The sequence below is a fragment of the Pelophylax lessonae genome, assembly GCF_965119305.1.
Source record: "Pelophylax lessonae genome assembly, chromosome: 10".
NCBI classification, from domain to species: domain Eukaryota; kingdom Metazoa; phylum Chordata; class Amphibia; order Anura; family Ranidae; genus Pelophylax; species Pelophylax lessonae.
In genome coordinates, this window is record NC_138777.1 from 177642869 (window position 1) to 177666851 (window position 23983).

The window sequence follows — 23983 nt, forward strand, 5'->3', positions numbered from 1 at the left end:
CCCTTAACACTTAGCTCCTACCCTAAAATCTAACACTAGAAAACTAAACTAATCCCCTAAAACCTAACACTAAACTTGAACGAACGCCTCACATTAACCTCCTATCCATTAGGTCTAATGGTGGCCATTCTTGCTTTGACTTTATTAGTAGCTTGATGTGCAATTTGAATAAAACGATTGAATCAGAAAGCGATCAAATAGGCCTAACCCTTCTGATCTATTTAGACTCTGATTTGATCAAAGTGAATTGATCAGCCAGGTGCAAATGTGTTGACTGCTTTGCATTTACTGGTAGCTTTGAGAAGATTCGGCTATAAATTTGAACGTAGTTAGATTGATTGAATTACGAGGTTGCACAGTGGAGATACAAGCAATAACTTAAAGCGGAGTTCCGGGCACAGAAGTCATTTTTTACTAAACATACCCCCGGGACAGTCAGGGCTAGCACATTCCACAATGGCTAGCCTCTGATCTGTCCCGGTTCGCACTTACCTTTTAGAAGAAATACTTACTTATAAAATTTCTTCCACAGCGTTTCCATCTTTCTTGTGGGCAGCTGAAGCCGGCGCGGTCCTCTTCTGTGTCTTCTTCCGCGTCTTCTTGTCCCAGAATGCGCCGCATCGGCCCCTCTCGTCACTTCCGGTGCGGCGCTGCATTCCTCCACAGCTTCTGGGCATGCCCAGAAGCTGTTTAGCAGGGGAATGCGGCGTCGCCCGGAAATGACGAGCGGGGCCGGTGCCGTCGCATTGATTCCTGGGAGCTATGACGTTCAGCTCCCAGGAATCATAGCGAGACAGGAAGTGACGGGGTGAGCCGCGGCTCCGAGGGAGGAAGTACTCTGAGGTGAGTATCTTCGATCTCCAATTACAAGGTAAGTAAACAAACAAAAAAAAAAATAACTATCCAATTCCTTTTCAGGTGAGGTCTACCTAGCGGAGGGGCACAAAAAAAAATATTGTTTTTGTGCCCGGAACTCCGCTTTACACTACAGATGACGCCCAAAGGGGAGGGCGAAACGCGTCTAGCAAGAGTTTGAGCGTGCTATGTCATATCCGGCCAGTGGAATGCACGCTGTGGCAGCAGCAACCACCGAGCCGATCAGCGCCATTTTTAACTTCATGTTTGTAAGTAGAATTTTATGTCTCATTAAAGGATGAGTTTTTACATACTTCACCATGGATAGTTTTTCCTTTTAATGAGGGACTTCAAGACCAATACTTCTTCAGGCTGCATCCAGCAGATATATTTACGACTCACTACCGAGATTTAATATTTTGGTTTCATAGGAGTGTGTATCCACAACAGAGTGATCTGAGAAGTGACCCTCCGTCTTACATACATGTTGCTCTGGTGAGCAGGGAAACAAGAGGGGAAGCACAAGCACCTTTTTTGCAAAAGCGGAGCACAGAAGCACTTTGTCACCTTTTTTGCTTATTTTCACAATTATTGAAGGACGTTTATTCAAGATTGAAAGGACATTATGTCATTTTGAGCACTTATGCCCCTTTACTGTTGTGTATATCATTTATTGCTGTGAACATTCAATTATTTATTTCTTTTTTGGAGTATTCAGCAGCGCTGACAGTCACTGTTTACATTAATAACTTAAAGTAATTGCAAAGTTTGAATTTTCTTTTTTGTATAAAATGAAAAACATGTTATACTTACCTGCTGGGCAATGGGATTGAAGAAAGCAACCCAGATCCTCCCTGGTACTTCTCGCTCCCCACCGAGAGTGCTACCATAGAAATCTGCTCCCTGTGGGGGCACTCGTGCGTGCTTGATCCCGAGCTGGGCCGTTTATGTCTATTCAGACGAACAGCCGGGCTTGGCCCCGCCCCCCGCTCATAGGTTTTGATTGACAGCAGCAGGAGTCAAAGGCTCCCGCTGCTCTCAGCCAAACCTGTGAGAGCCAGGAGAGGGGAGAAGAGCTCCAGCAGACGTACATAGCGCTGAATCGAGATTGGGTTCAGGTGAGTATTGGGGGAGGGGGGGGGTGTGCTCTGGGGGGAAAGCTACTATTAAAAGGTTTTTTTAACTTAATGCAGTGAATGCATTAAAGTAAAAAACCTTTTACCCTTAGAACCACTTTAAAATCATAAGGTGCAATTGTATCTTCCAATTATCAATTGGATTCTACTTCTGTGTGTGTAATTGCATTGTTGATTATTGAACAATTATTCCTATGAGAACAAATTGATTGGAAAAGAAATGGATCATTCATTATCAAGCACATAGTGTTAACCTAACCCCAAACTAATCCCCAACACTAATTAAACCTTTCTGTATCTTACCTTGACCTGCACTGAACACACAACATTGGCATCCCAGTGTTTTGAAGTTTACTGAATACTTTGTATTCATCGTACATTAATTACAATGTATCTGTATACTGTAGATAGTACTGATAACAAAATAGCTCTTGTCTGCCGTATCTATTATTTCATACCATCACAAAGACTAATTTATCTTGTTTGATTGAACCACTGGGAAATTACTAAAAAGAAATAAAAATTCTAAAATCAAATGCAATGAAATTTGAGATGTATGATTGTTTAGAAAACCTGAAACAAAAAGTTACATTATATAAAAGAGAGAATAGAACTCATTGTGGATCTAAAGCCCACTATGCAGGCACAGAAAAGCCAGCTGACATTTACATAACTTTCTTCTATTGCTTATTGTTTGCTTGCTGTCAATTAAGCTGAAAGGAGGCTTAAAATTGACAGACAGCAGTATTCTTCCAAGCGCCACTTGACAGGGGATCAGCGGTGCGTTAGAGAATATTCTTCCATGTTGTAATGCTTTCACTGTAAAGAGCACTTCCAAGCAACCAATGCAATAATTAATGCATGCTGCTTTTTTGGTACATTATATATTTTATTTTATGATAGAGCACTAGAATGAATCCTGGCACCTTATAACACAGTTAATTTTTTTCATTGTGAACATTCCCTTATGCCCCTTTCACACGGGGCGGATCCTTTATCATGGACTCTACTTGGTCATCGGGGATCGCCCCATTGATCCCCGCTGGGCAGGTGGATAACAGGTCCGTCTCCATTCACTGTGCAGAGAAGGACCTGTCAGATCCCCGCTCTCCTCTATGGGGAGATTGGTTGAAAACAGACAGCCTGTCCGTTTTTATCTGATCCCATCCGATCTGACCCGCTAGACGGGTGGCGAACTTATCGCTATCAATCTGTTTTCAGTGGATCTTGTCGAATTTGATGTCAGGCGGAGGTCAGCAGACACATGTTCACTGACATCCGCCTCCCCATAGAGTCGAATGGGTGGCCCAATCAGGTCGGCCTGAAAAATGGACAGATGGACCTGATCATTCCGATTGTGTCAAAGGGGCCTTAAAGCAGATTTCCAGCCACAAAAATGTTTTTTCAATAAATATACCCCCGGGACAGTCAGGGCTAGTACATTCCACAATGGATAGCCTCTGTACTGTCTGGGGTCGCACTTACCTTTTAGAAGAAATACTTACCTTGAAAATTTCTTCTCCAGCGCTGCCATCTCGGATGTGGGCAGCTGAAGCCAGCGCGATCCTCTTCTGCGTCCTCTTCCGTGTCCTCTTCTCCCAGAATGCGCCTGCACCGGCCCAGCTCGTCACTTCCGGTGCGGGCGCATCATCCCTCCACAGCTTCCGGGCATGCAAGCAGGGAATGAGCGCCCGCCCCGGAAGTGACGAGCGGGGCCGGTGCAGGCGCATTGATTCCTGGGAGCGATGACGTTCAGCTCCCAGGAATCAATGTAAAGAGGAAGTGACGGCGCGGGCCGCGGCCACAGAGGGAGGAAGTGGAAGAAAGGTGAGTATATTTTTCTTCAATAACAAGGTAAGTAAACAAAAAAAAAATCGTAACTATCCATTTTTTTTTTCAGGTGACCAAAAACAAGCGGATGGCCCAAAATCGCTTATGTCGATTTTGTGGCCGGATCTCCGCTTTAAGGAGTAAAACAGGAAACAGCTGTTCTCAGCTACAAAAATCAGTCCCCTGCCTCTCACCTTGTGAGCTGTCAGAAGTAAGATTTTAACACAGTCCCAGTGAGTGATCCCTGGGGGAGGGGAGGCAGAAACAATGCTTCACCCTACACCTAAAGACTGCTGATGTTTGCCAAAGATGATCATCTCAACTCTAAGCATAGGTGCTGGTCTGGAGGTTGATGACTGCTCTGTGATAGTAAAATTTTACAGTTTCATTTACTTGTCTGGTATTTATTTCTTTAGACTAAAGGTGTTGCCCGCTCCACAGGCACACTCCAGTTCCTCTGAAAAGCCAAGGACTGTAGTATATAGCAGTAACTAAGGCAGACCTTATTTATACACTCAATGTGGATCGGGGAATCCTCCCCGCTGAGCTTTTGTATTCTGACAGCGGGGAGACTTTCCTGCCATCAGAATACACTGATCAGAGTTGCTGGCTATAGCTGGCTGTGCAGATCGAGTGGGGAAAATCTGACAAGCTACTTGTACAGAAGTCAATCAGAAGAGCGACTTTTGTGCAACCAGCGTGCCCATACATGGATGGAAATTTAGCCAGTCCCTGCTGAACCAGATCAATTTCGATCCATGTATGGCTGGCTTAAATCTAGATAGATTCATATTGCTCTTCCTACTTCTTCCAGATTGATGAGCACCTGAATTTTCATTAAGCTTGCTTTAGATTACTTAATTTTTCAATCCATGTATGACTGGGTTAAGAGAGCAAGAGGTGATCGGGAAACATCAATTCTCCAATCTCCTCTGTCACTAATGAACTTGGAAGCAACACGTTACTTCCAGGTTCACAGCTGTCATTAGTCGGCTACTGTAACTGAGGATCCAGCTAATCAAACACAATCTGTGCTTGATTAGTTGGAGTCAAGAGCATGTCTGTAAGGGTCTGCTAAACAAGTCACCTGCCCAATGCGATCACATAGGGGGCTTGTTAGCAAGAGTTAAAGGCTCATTAAGTCTAGAGGTTGAGAAATAAGGTGTAATATTTACCTTTTTCCTCGCCCTGATAGGCTCCCTCCATCTGTGTGACCCGTAACCTGAAGCCTCTTCTCTAAGATGCTCCGGCCAGTGGCCACACTCTGACATTATCGAAAACAATGTAGGACTTTTAGCCCTGCGTTGTAGGTGAGGCCTGCCCAGAGTGTCGGAGACAAGAGGAGAGCGCCAAAGCAAGGAATAAGGTAAGTATTACGCCTTATTTTTCTACCTGTAGATTTAATTGTTTAATGCTTAAATTCAGATTCCCAGAGTTCAGCTTTAATGTTCACTTCTAAACAAAGTGTGATTTAAAGAAAATTTGAAGAACCTTTTTTTATTTTAGAGATATTTTTTGCATCCCCATGGGGAGATTTCCCTTCACTTCATTCCCATAGCAACAGGAAGTGACAGAAAATCCCTCCAAAATGAGGGAATCCCTGGCTGACTCCATAGCTAGTGTCCCCATTTCAAAAATTTCCCCTCCGTTCCTGTACTGGTGACAACATAAACAATTAATATTTTCCTTCAGTAAACAGGACAAATTGAGAAGGTGACTCTCCCTAATGGGGACACAGACAGCAATAAAAACTGACAGACGTTCTAATCCTTCTCCACTCTCTCCAAATAAAAAATGTTTTGCTTTTATTTATACTTTAAATGTGTAAAAGTTTCCCAACGTATCAATTATATAGTGAAATATAAATGCTCTTAAGTCATTTCACAGAATCTAACCGGCAATTAGCATTTAGTGGCACTTTCAGCACAGGCAGGCACCGATGTGAACATCTTATTTCCGGAATCTATAATAACAATCTAGGTGGTATAGAAGGTTCCCGGTACTCAGACTGAATGCCTGCAGTCAAAAAATGAAAAACGCGAATGAAGCAATCTTCCCCGCGCCCGCAGATGTTCCCTGCCTTGTCTGTGTAATGAATCAGCCTGGCTCTGGATGTACAGCTGGCAGCCGGTGAAAGGATTCTGTGCCCTCAGATACGGGCGAGATTTGATCTTTGTGTCACTCAGGCTGTTCTGCCTGTCAATATCCCGGCTTGTCCTTCTGCTGGCAGTTCACCTCAGATCAGCTCTGATAAAACCGATTGTAAATGTGCCATGTGTGAGTGCCCACCACAAAATCAATGACTGCCTCGCTTAACCTGCTCACTGCCAAACATCTACAAAAGACAGGCATGCCTATAGTGCAGGTAGGGGGCACAAGCCAAGATCTCAGGAATTGCATACTGTATATTTAGGCCAAACACATTCACTGCAGTTCATAAAGAATGTCCTGACATATTCAGCCCCTGGGCCGCATGACATCCTTGGTTGCTAGGACGCTGTCAGCTGTGAAACCCATAGCATCCTAGCAACCAATAACCCCATTCAAGTTCTGGCCGGGAAATCCCCATCACTGACCAAACGCGGCCATTGCAATATTTGGGTAATGTGGTCAGTCAGCATCACAAGCCCCTTTATTTACATTCAGCTGTATGGGGACTGGGGAGGCTGGCTGGCCTCATTACTCAAATATTGCCATGGCGACGTTTGGTCAATAACGACAATCTCCCAACCAGCAGTTGAATGGGGCCGAGAACGAATCACTAGTTGCTTGGATACCAACAGCAACGCCCAAGGCTTAAGCGAGAAGCTGTCACATTCATGACAGCTTCCCTGTGCAAATGTGCCTCACTCTGAGCACTGGTGTGTCTCTGAGCGCCAAATTAAAGCGAAGTTCCACCCAAATGTGGAACTTCCGCTCATTTGCTTCTCCCCCCCTTTGGTGCCACATTTGGCACCTTTCAGGGGGGGGGAGCGGGTACCTGTTTTTGACAGGTACCCTTCCCCACTTCCGGGAACGGCGCAGTGAGGACCCCTCCTCCTACCCTCCGCCGCCAAGCCAATCCAAATGCGCAGCGTCGTTCAGGCATGCGCAGTAGGGACCCGCAAGGCTTCACTGCCGGGTTCCCTGACCGGCAATGGTGGCGTGAACACCCGACAGCCGATGGAAACATTGGCTGCGTGCCGACATCGCTGGACTCCAGGACAGGTAAGTGTCCTAATATTAAAAGTCAGAAGCTACAGTATGTGTAGCTGCTGACTTTAAATTTTTGGAGAAGCGGAACTCCGCTTTAAGGCTCATTCACAAGTGTGCACACAGAAGTTTTTTATCTTCATGCATAGAATGCATGAGAGGATAAAAAAAAGTTGTGCCTTTACAACCACTTTAATCATGTATTTCACCAGCCCCTCCCGGCTCTCACACTTAGATATGTACGCACACTGAAACACTGCATTTTCAGCCATAGTAAAATATTCCAAAAGTGGCGCCAATAAGAGCTGCCTGAATCTGGCATGTGTTGGAATTCCAGGAGATACCTAATTGTAAAACTGCTCCCTCCCCATCCTAACACCCATACTAGCCTGTAAAAGAATAATCTGTATACTTGCCTATTTTCAGGCCGCCCGGCCTGGTCACATGATCCGGCTCCCCTGTGGCAGCTAGCATCGGCTGCAGGGGAGAGGAGGGAGTGCCAGCAATGAATGGGCCATGGTAGCCTCTGGGTGATTTCATCACTCCCAGGCATAACCAGCCAATGACAGAGCGCTCTTCCCTCTCCCTATTAGCTGGCACTGGCTGATACAGGGTGCCGATCACGTGACCAGACCAGAAGGGTCTGAAATTAGGTAGATATACAGATCTTCCTTGCACAGTTTAATTAGTATAGATGTTAGGAGGGGAGATGGGACAGTTTTAAGATCAGTTGGACATATTCCACATATATCCATGCTTAAAGGCCAGCGTCTTAAGGCTTCAACTAGTTGAGCGCAGGATGTTTTAAAGCAAGGGCGTCAAACTGGCGCCCCTCCAACTGTTGTGGAACTACAAGTCCCATCATGCCTCTGCCTGTGGGAGTCATGCTTGTAACTATCAGCCTTGCAATGTCCCATGGGACTTGTAGTTCCAACACAGCTTGAGGGCTTCCAGTTTGACACCTGTGTTTTAAAGGGACCATACCGCCGGAAAAGTGTCACTAATTATTTACTGAATCATTCCCATTGGGCATCATGTACACAAGTGTCTGGGACAAGAAACTGCTTCTGTTGCCCTTAGCAACCAGACACATTCTTCCTCCATGTAATGCACTATAAGCAGGGCTTTTTTTCTCAGAGAATAGGTGCAGGAACTCCACCTTCTAAGTTACTTTGTGTCTCTGCCCCCTACCCACCTCTGAGCACTAACCCTTGGTTCCACCCTTACCCACCTCCGAGCACCAACCCTTGAATCCACCCCCTACCCAGCTTCCAGTACAGTCCCTTTTAGAGAATATAGAGCCAAGTATAATTTTGCAGTGGAATGTATGGAATTTGGTTATGATAACAAGAAAAGCAATAAAATAGATCCCCCCAACAGCCAGCAGCAATAGACTCCCCCCCCCCCAGCAGCAGCAAAAGATCTCCCAGCAGCCAACATCAATAGACTCTGTAGCAGCCAGCAACAGTAGACCCCTCCCTAAACAGTAGATCATCCCTTCCAGCAACAATTAATTCCCAGTATCAAAAGATCCTCCACCAGCAACAATAGATTGCCGTGCAAAAATAGATCCCCTCCAGGATCAATAGATCCCCCAGCATCAGTAGACCCTCCAGCACCCCTTACCATGGCATACATTCAGTGCTGGAGGTGCCGGAACTGCGTTCCCCCACGTTCCCGCTGAAAAAAAGCCCTGACTATAAGAGGCTGAAAGACACTGATCAGATTTCAGAACAGAACAATAACAGTTGCTGACTTATTTTAGAATGTGCATGCTCCGGAGCTGCCATCATTATATTCTTACTACAACCCAGAATAAGCATGCAACCAATGAAGTGTCAGCACTCTTGATATGTACAGTATAGTACATACATTTCTGGGTCAGTAAATTGCTGAGTAGCGATGCTAAAAAAAAAAAAAAAAAAAAAAAGAATATGGAGGTTGTATCTTAAAATAAAAAAGTCAGAAATGGCAGCTACTATATTTATATCTTGAGAGGTTCCCTTCACATCGTTGTTCATTATAATGTAAGTGTATGATAAAGAGGAGTATTCTGTTGACTGCCTGGCAGATGAATGGGAACACAGAGATAAGCAGCGCGGTCACCCCACCCAGCCAGCTGTACAATGCTATTCATGAACGTCACCTAAGGGGCCCCTGCACAGTATACTACCTTCTACAACCCTGCCGGCCCCCGATTCATGAACCACAAGAACGGATTGTCTGAATGGGTTTAAGAATGCAGCTGTCACTCAAAAACTGCCATCCTGATATGGTTTACATATGATCTCCAATAAATGTGAATGCCTTCATTTACTGTCACTCTCTAGAGTCCTTATAGTGACACTATACTCTGGTCTAAGTATGTTTTCCTAAATAGGAACATCAGTCCCTTTGATTGTGGCCCTGCCCCCCCCCCCCCCACAATGCCTGTATGGTGATAGAATTTTCATCTGGTCCCTTCAGAGAGACCATAACATGGCTTTGACTTCCTGTCGTACACACAAAATCCCTCCGGTTAGGTAGATTATAATGTCCCCAAATCAAATCAAGGATAAGCAGCCGGGTCTCTATGAAATATTGTATATGAATAATTTGTATTTACTATTTCCAGCCAGTAGATGGCGCTCCAGGCTCCTTTACACGTGTTTACCAGGCTAACATTAACTGCATTGTTGAAAAAGTCTGTTTACAATGTAATTAGTGATTAGCATTGATGGGAGTATTTTTTTGACTAAAATTTAATAGCATCTTGAGGTGTCTACGCTAAGCGAGAACTATATATTTGAAATGACTGTAGTATGATTTATAGGTACTATTTCTAAACCGTAGTTGAAGCTCAGGCTCCTTTTTTTATGTGCTTACCAGGCTAACGTTAACTGCTTTGGAGAAAAAGCCTGTTTACAGGGCTTTCAGAGAGGCACACTGCTAGGATTTTTTTAGCGAACAAATATAATAGCATCTTGCGATTTCCAGTCTAAGTGAGGGCTAAGGCTCCATTCACACCTGGGCGTTTTCAGCTCCAAAAACGCTCAAAAGAAACACTTCCAAAACGCCCAACAAGTAAAACCCCATTCATTTAAATGGCCCCTGTTCACATCTGAGCGTTTTGCAAAACGCCTGTAGCTGAAAAAAGTACATGAGCTTCTTTTTGGGCTGATTACCAGCGTTTTTGATAGATGTCAATGAAAAACGCCTGACAAAAATGGCGGTAAAATCGCGGTAAAAAACGCTACGCTCAAGTGTGAATGCAGCCTAAGGGATTTATATATATAAAGCATTTGTTGGATGACTTTTTATGGTTGTCGGCTCCATCTAGTGGCCAACAAAGAGGTATATTTTCTGATTGAGGTATTTTAGGAAAATAATGGTATTTTTGACTTACAGTAAAATCCATTTCTCTGATGTTCATTGACGGACACAGCTCCTGATCTTCTTAACCATTAGGTTATACTGCCCCCTACAGGAATAAGACACTAGGCAGAAAAAAAGTCTGGCTACTCCTATGGGCAGTCCCAGGGGGTATACTTCCTCTCTCTGCTACAGGTCAGGAGTAAGGACCGAGTTCCTTGCTGGAATCTCTGGTCCTGGTAAAAGAACAGGTGGGTCCACAAGGTCATTCGGTCCGGCTACAAGCTCGAGTTTCGTTCTTACCCTCCGGTAAGGTTCTTCCTTTCCGACGTGCATCCGCTTACAGGCTCTTTTTGGGGCGGTGCAAGACCTTTTACTTTACGGGTGATGGCCCTGTTCCGACTTTTTAAGGGGTTTTTACTCCTGTAGGGGGCAGTATACCCAATGGTTAAGAAGATCAGGAGCTGTGCCTGTTAATGAACAGAAGAGAAATATGGTATTTTGGACACTAGATGGAGCTGAAGAGCATAGGTGGTCATAGTAGAGAAAATACAGGGAAAATCTGAGCAGCCTGGACGAATGCTTGTGGCATTCGTCCAATGAATGATTTATAAATAAACCCCTAAGTGCTTAAATTGACTGACAAGCTCAAATTAAACTGATACATAGCTCGGAGTACACCAAGTGTTGACTCAACAGTAAAAATTGTGTAAAAAAATAGACAGTGGCCATGACAGGTGCTTGAAAACGAGAGTTATGTGTTAAATCATCATTTCCAATCAACATTTCAGTTCCATGGTAATTAATCTGTCCAGTATAGTATTTGTGATAAGATCAATTCTATGTGCTATAAAGATAAGATACATTACATGTCACAAAGCTTTAACTGTCAGTCATTATAAAAGTGGAAAATTAATGTTTGACAAAGAAAACACTCAGTTCTAACACTGTACCCATAGACAGTGATGGCACAATGAACAATGAACTTTGGCTGTATATGTCCTATTACCCAACTTTGTCTGCCGGTCATTACCAGTAACATTCCATAACTAAGGCAGTCATGTGTTATCGCTCTGGAATATTCCCTTATTTTATCTCGTCTCCTGTATTCTATTACAAAGTCCCGATGATCCGCTATCTGCGCAGAATATGCTAGACTGCCTTTTGTTTCAAATTAATGAAATTGGGGAGAAATATAAATAGCGCTGCATTAAAATTACCATTTTCCGAAAGTCTCTCTGATCTCGAATACACGCAGCCTTATTAAATGTGGCCAAATGCATTCATTCTTTACTGACACTTCTCTTCTTTCCCCATAGAAATTACTGACAAGCTCACATTAGCTTTACAAGCCTATCCAGTGGCTGGATGGGAGGATTTTTAAGTGACATAGACCTCCATTATTCATATAGATAATAACATAGCAATAACATAACAAAGAATTCCTCTTGATGTTCTGGAGATTGGTTGCTGTTGCTACTGCATTTCTACTGTGCTAACACAGACTTTATGGCCTGATTTACTAAAGGCTGTTCACTTTGCAAGGGAATTTGCCTTAGCTTAGTGAACGCTGTGATGCTCTGCTGACTTAAATCATCCAATCTAAACAAAATTTTTATTTTTTCTTGCATGTGATTGGGAATTGTTTGTAAAGTGATTTTTCCCTACATTTACTAAATTAAGAGCCCATTCAGACAGGGGCGACACGACTTGCTGGGGCGACCTTTGAAGTCGCGGTGCACGGTGCGACATGCACGGACTTCATATAATTGATTGAAGTCAATGCAAGTCGCCTCCAGGTCGCCCGAAAGTAGTACAGGACCCTTTTTCTAAGTCGGAGCGACTTGTGTCGCTCCTATTAGAAAGGGTCCTGTGCTAATCAATGGCAGGCGACCGACCGCGACTTGTCAGGCGACCAAGACGCCTGACAAGTCGCGCTAGTGTGAATGGACCCTAAGGGAAAATGCTTGCAAAGTAAACAGACTATTTACCTAGTGAATCAGCTCCTACATGTCACATATACACCAGCACAGACGGAAAAAATCTTACGTAAAAAGGGAAAAAAAATGTGTTTAGCATGTATTTAACCCAGAAAAATTAGAAAACACCAAACAAAATGGCCCCTGCCCTTATAACTTTATAACGTTATGCTGTCGGTTGCAGATCTGAATAGCAAAATTTACTCCCTGAAGAAGGGGGAGTCTCCGTTCCCCCGAAACGCGTTGGCTTTAACATGTTCTGCTGCCAAAACGACAATCTTTTGATCCAAGTGGGATTCTTTCGCTGATGTTAGGCGCTCTTTTAACCGACTCCCACCTATAACTGGCCTTTATAGCAAAGAGCACATGGAAGGGCAACGCATGCGAGGCAAAAACAGAAAAGATTCCCAGCTCAATTCATCAACCAGTTTGCTTACCAACCGAATTAACCTGTCTAACAGTATGCTTTAAAAACAGGGGTTTAATTAGCACATTTGCAAAGGCATGTGTAAACTGCAAGGCCACTTCACAGCTAGAAAACACCTCTGCCTGTTCTGGATAAAATGTGATTGGTTGCTGTGAATTTTATGCAACGCGGGTCAACGAGTGTAAAACTCAAGTCAGCGCAGCGTAATTCAAGAAACAAAAAATGGATTTTTGACTTACCATAAAATCCTTTTCTCTTAAGTTCATTGACGGACACAGTCCTCTGATGCATTTCAGTAGGGCTTTACTGCCCCCTACAGGAGTAGGACACTAGGCAGAAAAAAAGTTCTGGCTATGCCTATGGGCAGTCCCGGAGGGTACACCCTCTCTCTTCCTGCATAGGATGTCAGTTTTAATCTGCCTAGTCAGGAGTAAGGACCTAGTTCCTTGCTGGGATCTCTGGTCCTGGCATAAAAAGTATTTTTTTATGTAGATGGTTTTTTATTAGCTTTTTCTCCTGATTTTTTTCCTGTGAGATCTTCAAGCAACTATGCCGGATCTGAGCTGGATAATCCAGATCCAGTGGTCACCCCAGTCTGGCCAGCAAGCACGTGCAGACCTTAGTTCCGTGCTGGGTCGGCCGCGACATAGTCCCACTGGACGGGGACTCGCCCTGCGAGTGAAACGTCTCGCAAGATCGCACACGACAGGGTCTAGGCCTATTGCGCAGCGTTCCTATTTGCCCGACAGCCGCCCCACTTCGGCGGAGAGGGGTACTGACAGGAGATGGCGCCTGCCTGTGTTCCCGGTACGGTGAGTAAACGTTCCCACCCCTCTTCCCTGGCGGATTCTGGGGTGGACGCGGGCCCCTCCCTGGGATGGTCAGACCCTCACACTCCCGGGTTTCCCTCTGTCCTGTTGTGCAACCCCCCCATGACTGATTGGGCCTACCTGGAGCTGGGACCTCATTTGCAGGCCGCATGGGAGGCCAGGGGGTGCACCATCCGCATCGCTCGGTTGATCGTGCGCGCGCGGGGGGGGGGGCTCGGTCGGTTCCTCCAGGGCTTCCTGCAGCAGGATGGTGTAGGAGGGCTGGCGGGGTCTCCCTGTGGGCCTTGTTGCCGCGCTGGCCGTATGCATTTTAAGCAGCGCAGGTCAACAAGTGTAAAACTCAAGTCAACGCAGCACAATTCAAGAAAAAAAAGTTTGTTTTGTCATTTATTTTGTGATTCACAGGTTGTGATGTCACAGGAAATCCTGCATAATGTAGTGCATTTTAACGCGCATTAAAAAATGCGTGTCAAAATATGGTAAAATGTATAAAATTGTGGCCCCTATAATGAAATTAAAATACAGTGAATACATAAAAATGTGATATTGTAAAACAATAAAAGAATTATATATACATTAGTGTTAAATTATACATTATCATCCGTGTATATATTCCATAAGGTGACTTGCAAATGATGTAAATAATGCAAGTCACCTTATGGAATTTATAGACGGATGATAATGTATAATTTAACACTAATGTATATATAATTCATTTATTGTTTTACAATATCACATTTTTATGTATTCACTGTATTTTAATTTAACTTTTATACATTTTATCATTTTATACACACTTACCACAAGGGGAGTGATTAGTGCAGGCAGCGGAATCTATATTAAATCGCATAGTAGCTCGCAAGATTATCCATAATCACGCCAAAACATGCCTCAATGCAAGTCATCACGCGTTAAAACACGCATAAAATAGATGCAACTGTTCATCCATTTTCCCTACATTTTATTGCTAGTCAGTGTGAACTCAGCCTAAGAGGAGTCGTCGCTGTTTTATGCACACCCAGCAGCTGCCTATGGTTAGGGGTGGATGAGCGACCCTGGGCACAGACAGATGCGATCAGGATTGTGCGTTTGCAAATCGGCCACAATGCCCCAATACATGCATACGTTTTCCATTCCTTGTCAGTACAGCTCCCAGGTCATAACATTTTTTTTTTCTTTCCAATTGTAGAGGCTAATAAAAGCAGCGATAAGTGGCCTATCACACAGTTATTTTTTTAGACATAGTAACGAAACAACCTCTGCATATCAACCTCCTTCTGTTAATCATTAGGCTGTACACAAAGTTGTGCCGTCACACCCAATCACATGACCCGCACGTGTTCCAGAGAGCACGCTACTGCTCAGAGTTTGTAAATACAGCGTACGTGCAGCTGTCTCCGCAGCCTCCTGATAGTGCCAAGTCGCACATGCACCACGCCTCTGAATCTGCAAGTCCAAGTCCTGTACAGTAAAGTAAACACGCACCTTAAGCAACAAAAGTCTAAAAAAAAAACCACAAAAGAGCATATATGATGTAATGTGCTTCAAAGATAGCATGTCATTATAGAACTGTACAGTATTGCTGGATTATTATGCTGCAATCAGTGACTCAATACTATTTGGTAAGAGTAATACAGTAAAACCTTGGATTGCGAGCATAATTCGTTCCGGAAGCATGCTTGTAATCCAAAGCACTCTTATATCAAAGCGCATTTCCCCATAAGAAATAATGGAAACTCAAATGATTCGTTCCACAACCATTTATTCATAAGTCCTTCAGTTTATAGTCCATATAAAAAGATTATAGCATTGCGATAGGTTGCATAAAATGTCCATCCACAAATAGCCACTTCCATAAGGGGATTAGAAGCAAAATCCAGCAGGAGCTATAGAGTATCAAAGAGAAGAGAGGCGCCTCTAAGTGTAGCAATATGGTTCCATTTAATGAAGGTACAACAAGTAGCAACTCACATGGTTGATGAATAAAACAGGCACATCTAAGTATGCAGGCATCCAGGGTAAAGCTGTCCACATAGACCATCTTCTGCACCGCCGGCTGCCAGTCTGTAATCCTGACCGGGAAGACCACCCTGCAGTAAAGAGATCTGAAAGCGAGGGGCAGCATGGAAGGGATGACGTAGATGTTGGTGTGGAGGATGGTCTATGTGGACAGCTTTACCCCGGATGCCTGAATCCTTAGATGTGCCTCTTCCATTCATCAACCATGTGAATTGCTAAAAGTTGTACCTTCATTAAATGTAACCATATTGCTACACTTAGAGGCGCCTCTCTTCTCTTTTATACTCAGCTGTGACTTGAGGCTACTTGTATATCAAGACATCGCTTGTATATCAAGTCAAAATTTATTTGAAAATTTTGCTTGTCTTGCAAAGCGCTCTTAAACCAAGTTACTCTCAAACCAAGGTTTTACTGTAACTATATAATATAACATCACATAATATCTGTCATTAGGTTATACAGCTCTAACTATTCCAATAATCCACAATGGGCGTACACAAACCGATGCATGCACACTCTGCTCTCAATGGAAGGCACATTTGCGTGTGCTGTCCATTGAAAATGTGTCGTAACCGTGGCTCCAATGCACATGCATGGGATTGACACCATCATGGCCCAGCCATTCAAAGGGACGGAGCACCTGAACCCGGAAGGAAGATCAGGTGAAGATGGAATCCCTGTCAGTGGTGACAGCGTGCCACTGGAGGGATCCCTTTTACAGGTAAGCCTTGTGGTGCATACTAGCACATTATGCCCTAATTTGCAGAGCGAAGTGAGATGAGATTTTACTATTGCTTTATAGTTAATGGGGCCGTACTACAACAACCCTGCAACCGTGTGCAATGCAAGCAGCTGCTTGTCCTTTTTAGTGCCGGTTCACACTACCGCGGCACGACTTCGGGGGCAACCTGTCTAATCGCGTGCACCGCGACTTCGGCGCGACTTGCACGGACTTCATATAATGAATGTCAATGCAAGTCGCTCCGATGTCGCCCTGAAGTAGTACAGGAACTACTTTCTAAGTCGGAACGACTTGAGTCGCTCCTATTAGAACGGTTCCCGTAGCACTGCATGGACCGCGACTTGTCAGGCTGACCAGTCGCCTGACAAGTCGCGGTAGTGTGAATGGGCATGTAAAAACAGGTGATGAGAAGGTGATGTATCACCTCCACCACCATATCCATGGTTGATTGCTTTTCAGAGGAGTGACAAGGGCTGCTCTACATAAGAATGAGCACTAAGTAAATGAAATTATAATCCAATACCCTCTCAGCAAATGTTTATTCTTCTGAGGCTACGTTTCCACTAGTGCAACGCTAAAGTCGCATGATTTGGAGTGCAACTTTGAGTGCAATTTTGATCTGACTTTACACTCTCCGACTCAAAGTAACATCAAAAGTCGCATCAAAGTAGTGCAGTCACCTTTTCAAAGTCGCCACAACTTTAAGTTGCATAGATTGGAACGGGTGACATTGAAATCAATGGGCTGTGACTTGTTATGTGACTTTCTTGTCATGTGACTTGTCATGCGCATGACAAGACACACCAGTGGAAACGGAGCCTGAAAGCCATAACTAAACTGTGTATTTTTGAAGTGAAAGCTTTTGGATCCAGTAGAGCTATGTACCCTGAGCTCCCAGCCTGATTGCAGATATCACCATGGACCAAAACAGTTTACTGTCTTACACCATTGTCTAACTATCATGTAAACACTACAGCACCATGACACAGCAAAATGATAATTATAGTCGGTATTCGGTGACCCGACCAGATATTCCCTCATCACTGCTTGATTGTAAATTCAGATTATACCTTAACGGAATACTACACAGCAATTTTAAATGGATTAAATGAACCAAGGTAGTATTTATTCTCACACACCCCCTGACTCCATTATTCATACTCTGTTCTCTCTATCCCGCATACTTTATTCATCTGTGATCCAGAGGAGTGTATGAAAAGTAGGATCACTGCTCAGCTCTCTATGTTTTTGAATTTGTGGACACATTTTTGGATCCTCATTTCTTGCACACGAAAGGAACAATAATTGAAAGCTGTATGTATTAAGGCCATTAAAAAAAAAAAAAAAATGTAAAAAGTAGGTTTACCTGCATGGGGATGCACAGGTGTTCCATGCAGGGCTGCCATCAGGGGGGTACAGCCTATACAGATGTAGGGGGCCCAGGCGCCCCAGTCCCTTGGGATGCCCCGTGATCCAAGTTGGCACCTATTTTATTCCTTTCCTCCCCTACACTGACAACTAGTCCCGACACCTTCTGGTGACACCTGCTGCACTGGCTCCTGACTCCTATCCTACCGCTGGCCACCGCTGTCAAAATTATTGGTTGCTAGGACCGCCTGGAAATCTAGAAGTCAATCATATGCATTCACAGGCCCCCGCAGAGGAGGAGGATGCAACCTGGTGGTCAGGCCCGGCCTAAAGCTGTGTAAGGGGCCCCAAAATTTCTGATGGCTGCCCTGGTTCCATGCATCCCTGTGCAGGCATTTTCTTTCACACATACGCACCCACATAGAGGTCATATTGGGACACTGGTTGTGTCCCTGCAGCTGTGTTCCAACTAAATCCAATAGGACTTAGTACACAGGGATGCACAGAACACCTATGTATCCCTGTGAGGGAAAACACAGCCATGCACAGGTGTATGGTATAGTACCCCTGTGTAAATGAGGCCTAAAGCAATGGGGTCCTTGGTTCCAGGATGTACACACGATGAGATTGAACAAATATTTGTCCATTTTTTGTTGCATGCTAATTTCATATCCGAAGTGAAAATTACTCAACATACGAAAATTTTTGTACAACAGAATACAACTTCGGAGGTGATTTCATGTGTTGAATTGTTATGTATGTATTCTTTTGTTTCTGAGCATGTGTAGTCTTGCTCTTACGATTTTTTTCGAATGAAAACTGTACTGAATAAATGAAAATCACATTATGTTCATGTAGGATAAAAATTTTATAGCCTGTGCCTTCATTTTTTGTCATCCGAAAAGTCAGAATCGGCTGTCGAAAGCACTATACTAACGATCAGAAATTAGTCAGATCGTTTGTCGTACAAAAGTATAGTGCTTTCGACAGCCGATTCTGACTTTTTGGACGACAAAAAATGAAGGCACAGGCTATAAAATGTTTATCCTACATAAACATAATGTGATTTTCATTTAATCAGTACAGTTTTCATTCGAAAAAAATCGTAAGAGCAAGACTACACATGCTCAGAAACGAAAGAATACATACATAACAATTCAACACATGAAATCACTTCCGACGTTGTATTCTGGCTTACGAAAATTTTCATATGTTGAGTAACTTTTTAATTCCGATTTTCTTATTGTGTGTACAGGCCTTTATTTGAATGGAGTTTGCAGGTTCTCCCTGTGCTTGTGTGGGTTTCCCCTAGGTATTCTGTTTTTTTTCTTCCCACAAGTTCATACCAGAAGGTAATTGGGCCCTAATATGTGTGTACTCATTTTTTACGATCAATTTGGCAATCACTGGTAAATTGGACTGACTCCTGTCTAAATTGGCCTTAGCATGCAGCATGTAATGTAGGGATCATAGTATGTGTGGGCTCAGGGACTAATATTAATGTACAATATGGAAAGTGCTGCATAAATTGTAAGTGCTATTTAAATACCTGAAATAAAAAAAAAATTGGGAAAGGGCTGAGGAAAGACCTACTGTGCAAAAAATTTGCTTAAAAAAAATCTTCCGAAAAAAGTTTCTGAAGCGTATCAGACATGGTGCTGGAGAGCATGCCAAACGTCAGATACGACCGAATGGATGTAAATATACAAGCTCACTCATGCAACAATCTCCAGCTATACCGCCAAGAATTCATGCCTTGATATACTGAAAATGAATATAAAGCACAGGAATGTGAAATGTACGCACATCACTGGCTTGGGGCTATGTGTGATCAGATCACCCTCCAGCAGTCATGAGAGCTCATTTTGGAGCTTTCATTCCCTATTCCCACAGTTGCAGGGATTTTAAAGCGGAGCTCCAGGCTCCTTCAGAAAAAATTATAAGTCAGCATCTACAAATACCGTAGCTTTTTGAGCCGGCTATCAGATGCTGCCGCCGCCATCTCCGCTATGGAGAACCGGCAGTGAAGCCTTGTGGTTCCCTACTGTGCATGCATGAAGTGCGCTGTGCTCTGTGAATGGGCCAGCTGCAGGGGAAGGAGGAGGGGGGCTGAAATTCAGACTGAAGTCAGCCAGAAGTGGGAGTGGGTACCTGTCAAAACCAGGTAGCCGCTCCTCCAAAATACGGGTGAGGGCGAACCTTCATGCTGAAGCACCTTGTCCACGGGTCTAGAGAAGCCCGCTCTTGGCTTGCCAGACCAGGTTCGTTTGAATCCTCCAGAGGAGGCCCTGAAAGGCTTTAAACCCTTGTCAGTCCACCCTGAGGGACAAAAAAAACTTCTTACGAGTCGAGAAGGAGGGCCCACGGCGAGATTCCATGGCCCTTAGTAGCCTGCAGAAGAAAGGTACTCTTTCCCCCTGTGAGACCTTTAATAATGTCATCCAGGGTAGCTCCAAACAGACAATCTCCTTGAAAGGGGAGATCAGTCAAAGCCTTTAGAAGTCTGGTCTGCAGACCAGCATTTATGCCAAAAGACACGCCGAAGGACCACTGCCGAAACAGAGAGCCGAGCCACTAGGGAGCCGCATCCAAAGAGGCATCACAGATGAACTGCAGCCCCTGGACCAGCTTGTCAGCCAGCTCAGCAAAGGCAGAGGGGAGCTGTTCTCCCTTCAAGTCATGGCGTAAAAGCTTAGTCCATTCAGTCAGAGTTTGCAACACCAGGGAAATGCTGAATACTAGACTCACTGCCAAACCAGGCATGGTGTACATACTGCAGGCCACAGCCTCCGCCTTCCTGTCAGCCAGATCCTTAAAGGCCAGGGACTCTTCAACCGAAATCATGGCTGCCTTTTTCAATCTGGAAACCGGAGGGTCCACTTCTTAAAAAGGGACTCCTCATAGGAGTATCGCCTAGTAAAGGGCTTAGGGACCCCAAGGGGACGCTTTGGTCGTCCCCACTCTTTAGCAACAATTCTGTCAAAATAGGCGGGAAAAGAAAAACTCCTTTGCCGCTATGGATGACTTGTGAGTGCCAAAGGGAACTTGCGCCTTATCGCAGCTGCGTCCTCCACCTTCAAGGTCTCACGCACAGATACAATCAGTGCTTCCACCAGCGCCTTTTCGTGCGCGGTTGCAGATGTGGAGGAATCATCCTCACCATCTGAGGATTCCCGGCGCATGGTCCCAGACCCAGCAGGGAGAGCCACGTCTGCGGTGGCTGAATCAGATTCAGGATCTGATGAGACAGATGATTTAGGGGGCACTTTTTGCTAGCCCCTCCCCCGAAAAGTCACCTCCACCCGGGACACAAAGGACCACCGTCAGTGCATGAATGAATGGTTGGAACCCAGAGGGCCCCTGCAGCCTCAGAGAGGGGATCAGGTGGGGAGATGTGCACCAAAGACCCCATGAGTCACCAGGGGGACCCCACAAAAAGTGTAAAACACTGCAAAGAGACAACTACCACTGTACTGGCAGCACCACCCGGTTGCCAGGCACAAAGCACCAAGCGATCCTCAGCAGAGAGGAAGAGGACCCTACCAGACTCACCACCCAGCAGAAACAGGCACCTGCAGCCACCAGGATAATCTGCACTCCACGCGGGATGATCAGGAAGTAAAAAGATTCAGGAGTCAATACCAGGGGATGAGGAGGGGCTCCCACCGCCAAAATCTCTGCCCACAGGGCTCCACTGTCATGGTCGCTGCTATTTTCAATGGCATACCACCACAAAATGGCCACCGACCGGACTACACAAACATGGCCGCCGTGCATAAAGCACACTGGCTACCGCAAAATTGCGGCACCACGAGGCTCCCAGGAGGGATCCCTAGGCCTCAAAGGCCTCAAGGACAAGGGCAGGACAGCGGGCCCTGGCAAGAGCCCCCACCAGGTCGACCCCCCCCACCAGTATAGCACCCTGCCCCCACCCAAGAAGGTGGACCAAACCCCCCACACAGCCCCAGCATAAATGGAGAGGGGGGTAGGATGGGGGGAAAATGAAGGGGGGGATGCCTGATGGGAAGGAGGGGAACCTGGGGGTCTGACCGTCCCAAAGAGAAGCCCACGTCAACTCGAAAACCCTCCAGGGGGAGAGGGGAGGCAGCTACTCACCATACTAGGAACCGTGCTGGCACTGCTCCAGACAGAACCTCCTCGCCATCGAAATATAGCGACTCGGGCCGAGACCCAGTCGTATGCGACCTTGTGAGGCGTTTAACTCGCAGGCCAGCCCCCATCCAGTGGGGCTATGTCATGGCCAACCTAGCACGTAGCTGAGATCTGCGTGGGCTCGCTGGCTGGACTGGGGTGACCACTGGATCTAGATTATCAAGCCCGTCGCCCAGTCCGGCAGTTGATTTTTTTTCTGCCTAGTGTCCTACTCCTATAGGTGGCAGTATAACCCAATGGTTAAGAAGATCAGGAGCTGTGTCCACAAATGAACGAAAGAGAAACTATTATTTTTTTTTAAGAAGCTATGGGAAACGCCATCTATTTTGAAATGTGTATTCTACTTCCTTCTTTGGAGTCAGCATCTTTTATATGCACTGTGTAAAAGGCCACACGTTTATGATGTATGATCATTATAATACTGAGAAGCTTTACCATTAACAGGCAGAAATGATTTAGCAATCTTAAAGTATACGTGAACCCTCACCTTGACAACCCATCAAGTTTAAAATAGAAAAAAAAAGTAAAACATTTATGTATAGATATAAAAACAAATATTATTTCCCCTTTTGTTACAAGTGATTCCCTTTGTTCTCAGCTATATAAGAGCTAGGAGAGGAGAAATAGCAGCACACTGTTTATGCCAGTGAATGGCTGTGCAGGGGCGGGTGGGAAAAGTCTGATCATTGGAGGAGAGCAGGCTGAGTTCCCAGCACAACTAGGAAACTGACCACGCTGTGTTCTCGTGTTTAGTGTGGTCAGTTTTTAATAGGAAAGCAGAGGGACTGGCAGGAACACCAGGGATTTCCCACAAAGGAAGCAATACAAGGAGAATAGAATACTTTTCATACAAGTACATGGTACAGCAGGCACATATCAGAAAAATGCAATGTTTGATTTAAATTTTCTTTAATGATAACACTTGCCAATCATAAGCTTTCACCAGCCATATATACAGTCTAATAAAGATTGGACATCATCATTTTGTATGCGTCCAGGGTCCCCTGCCATTCTCTCACAAATATAGACAGCAGCCCATTGCACCTGGAATTTTCTTACTTTTTAACATTATTGACTTTATTTCTGTTGCTTGGGGATCCCATGTGTTACCCAATTAGAGACACCAGTGCAGTGCATTCCAAAAACTTCTCATAGACTCACGCAGGAAACTGGCTGGAACATCATAGCATAAGTAATCCAGGAGAAGCTGACGTCCCAAAGCCCCAGTTACTAATAATTGTATTTCAGCTTCCTCAGCGTTCGTGTCTTGGCCAAGAATAAATCCAACTAAAAGAAACATTCTACATGGAGAATTTCCTCTTCTATTTTTACATTATCATTACTAGTGGCACTCTCCAAGTTGTAGTGGGGGTTCAGGCTGCATTCACAGACTGATCCCTCCACTCAGACTCTGGAACGAGGCTGCAAACCCGTGTTTATGCCCATGTTCCCAAAAGCGTGCGAAAAACACGCAAACACATGTATTGCATTTGCGGTGCCATCATTTCTTAATGCCACCCCAAACGAGGGTAACAGTTGCACATTTGTGAAAACGTGCTTGGCTCACTGCCAAAAAGGGTGCAGGAGCTACTTTGTTGTGCGTAGGGCAGCCCATTCAAATAAATATGCTGCTGCGCAAGAAACGCGCAAAGAAAGTAGGAAAAAACATGTGAATGCAGCCTTACTGATCAAGGGTGCCCAACCAATCAGGTGTTCGTTTTTATTTCAATACCTGCGCTAGAAGCCTCATATGGGATGTGATTGGTTGATACCGATCTCATTATCATTGCATTGTACTGTAACCATCAAGACAACAGCAGGAGCTCTGAGCGTTCACTAAGGACTAATTCCAACCAGGTGTGGCAGGACTGCACTGGACAGCTATTCCAATATGTCTCGTCTCCTGCCAGGCTAGTTCAATGCGCTGGTGTGCACTGAGAAAAAGTACAGCATGCAACGCAGCATGACTCCGTCTATAGCCTTGTACTGTTCTGTGGCCAACTGACTATTGAAAGGTCACATGGTGATATTCAATTATGTTCTTAAAAAAAAAAAATTCAGTCCAATGTGCTGATATCTGC

General features: G+C 44.8%; 1 protein-coding gene across 4 annotated transcripts in view; it reads right to left on the minus strand.

Annotated features, from left to right (window-relative positions):
• Nucleotides 1-23983, minus strand: part of LOC309565116 (oxidative stress-induced growth inhibitor 1-like) — a 140646-nt gene that overhangs the window by 21191 nt on the left and 95472 nt on the right. The window contains exon 1 of one of the 4 annotated variants that reach the window (XM_082269893.1): nucleotides 4997-5069. The exons of 2 other annotated variants lie outside the window; for them this stretch is intronic. In XM_082269893.1, the coding sequence (XP_082126019.1) occupies nucleotides 4997-5027 (31 nt within the window). In that variant the 5' untranslated portion in view covers nucleotides 5028-5069. Of the gene's footprint in view, nucleotides 1-4996; nucleotides 5070-14871; nucleotides 14894-23983 lie in introns of those variants that run through there. One more of the 4 variants, XM_082269896.1, reaches the window with a different exon arrangement.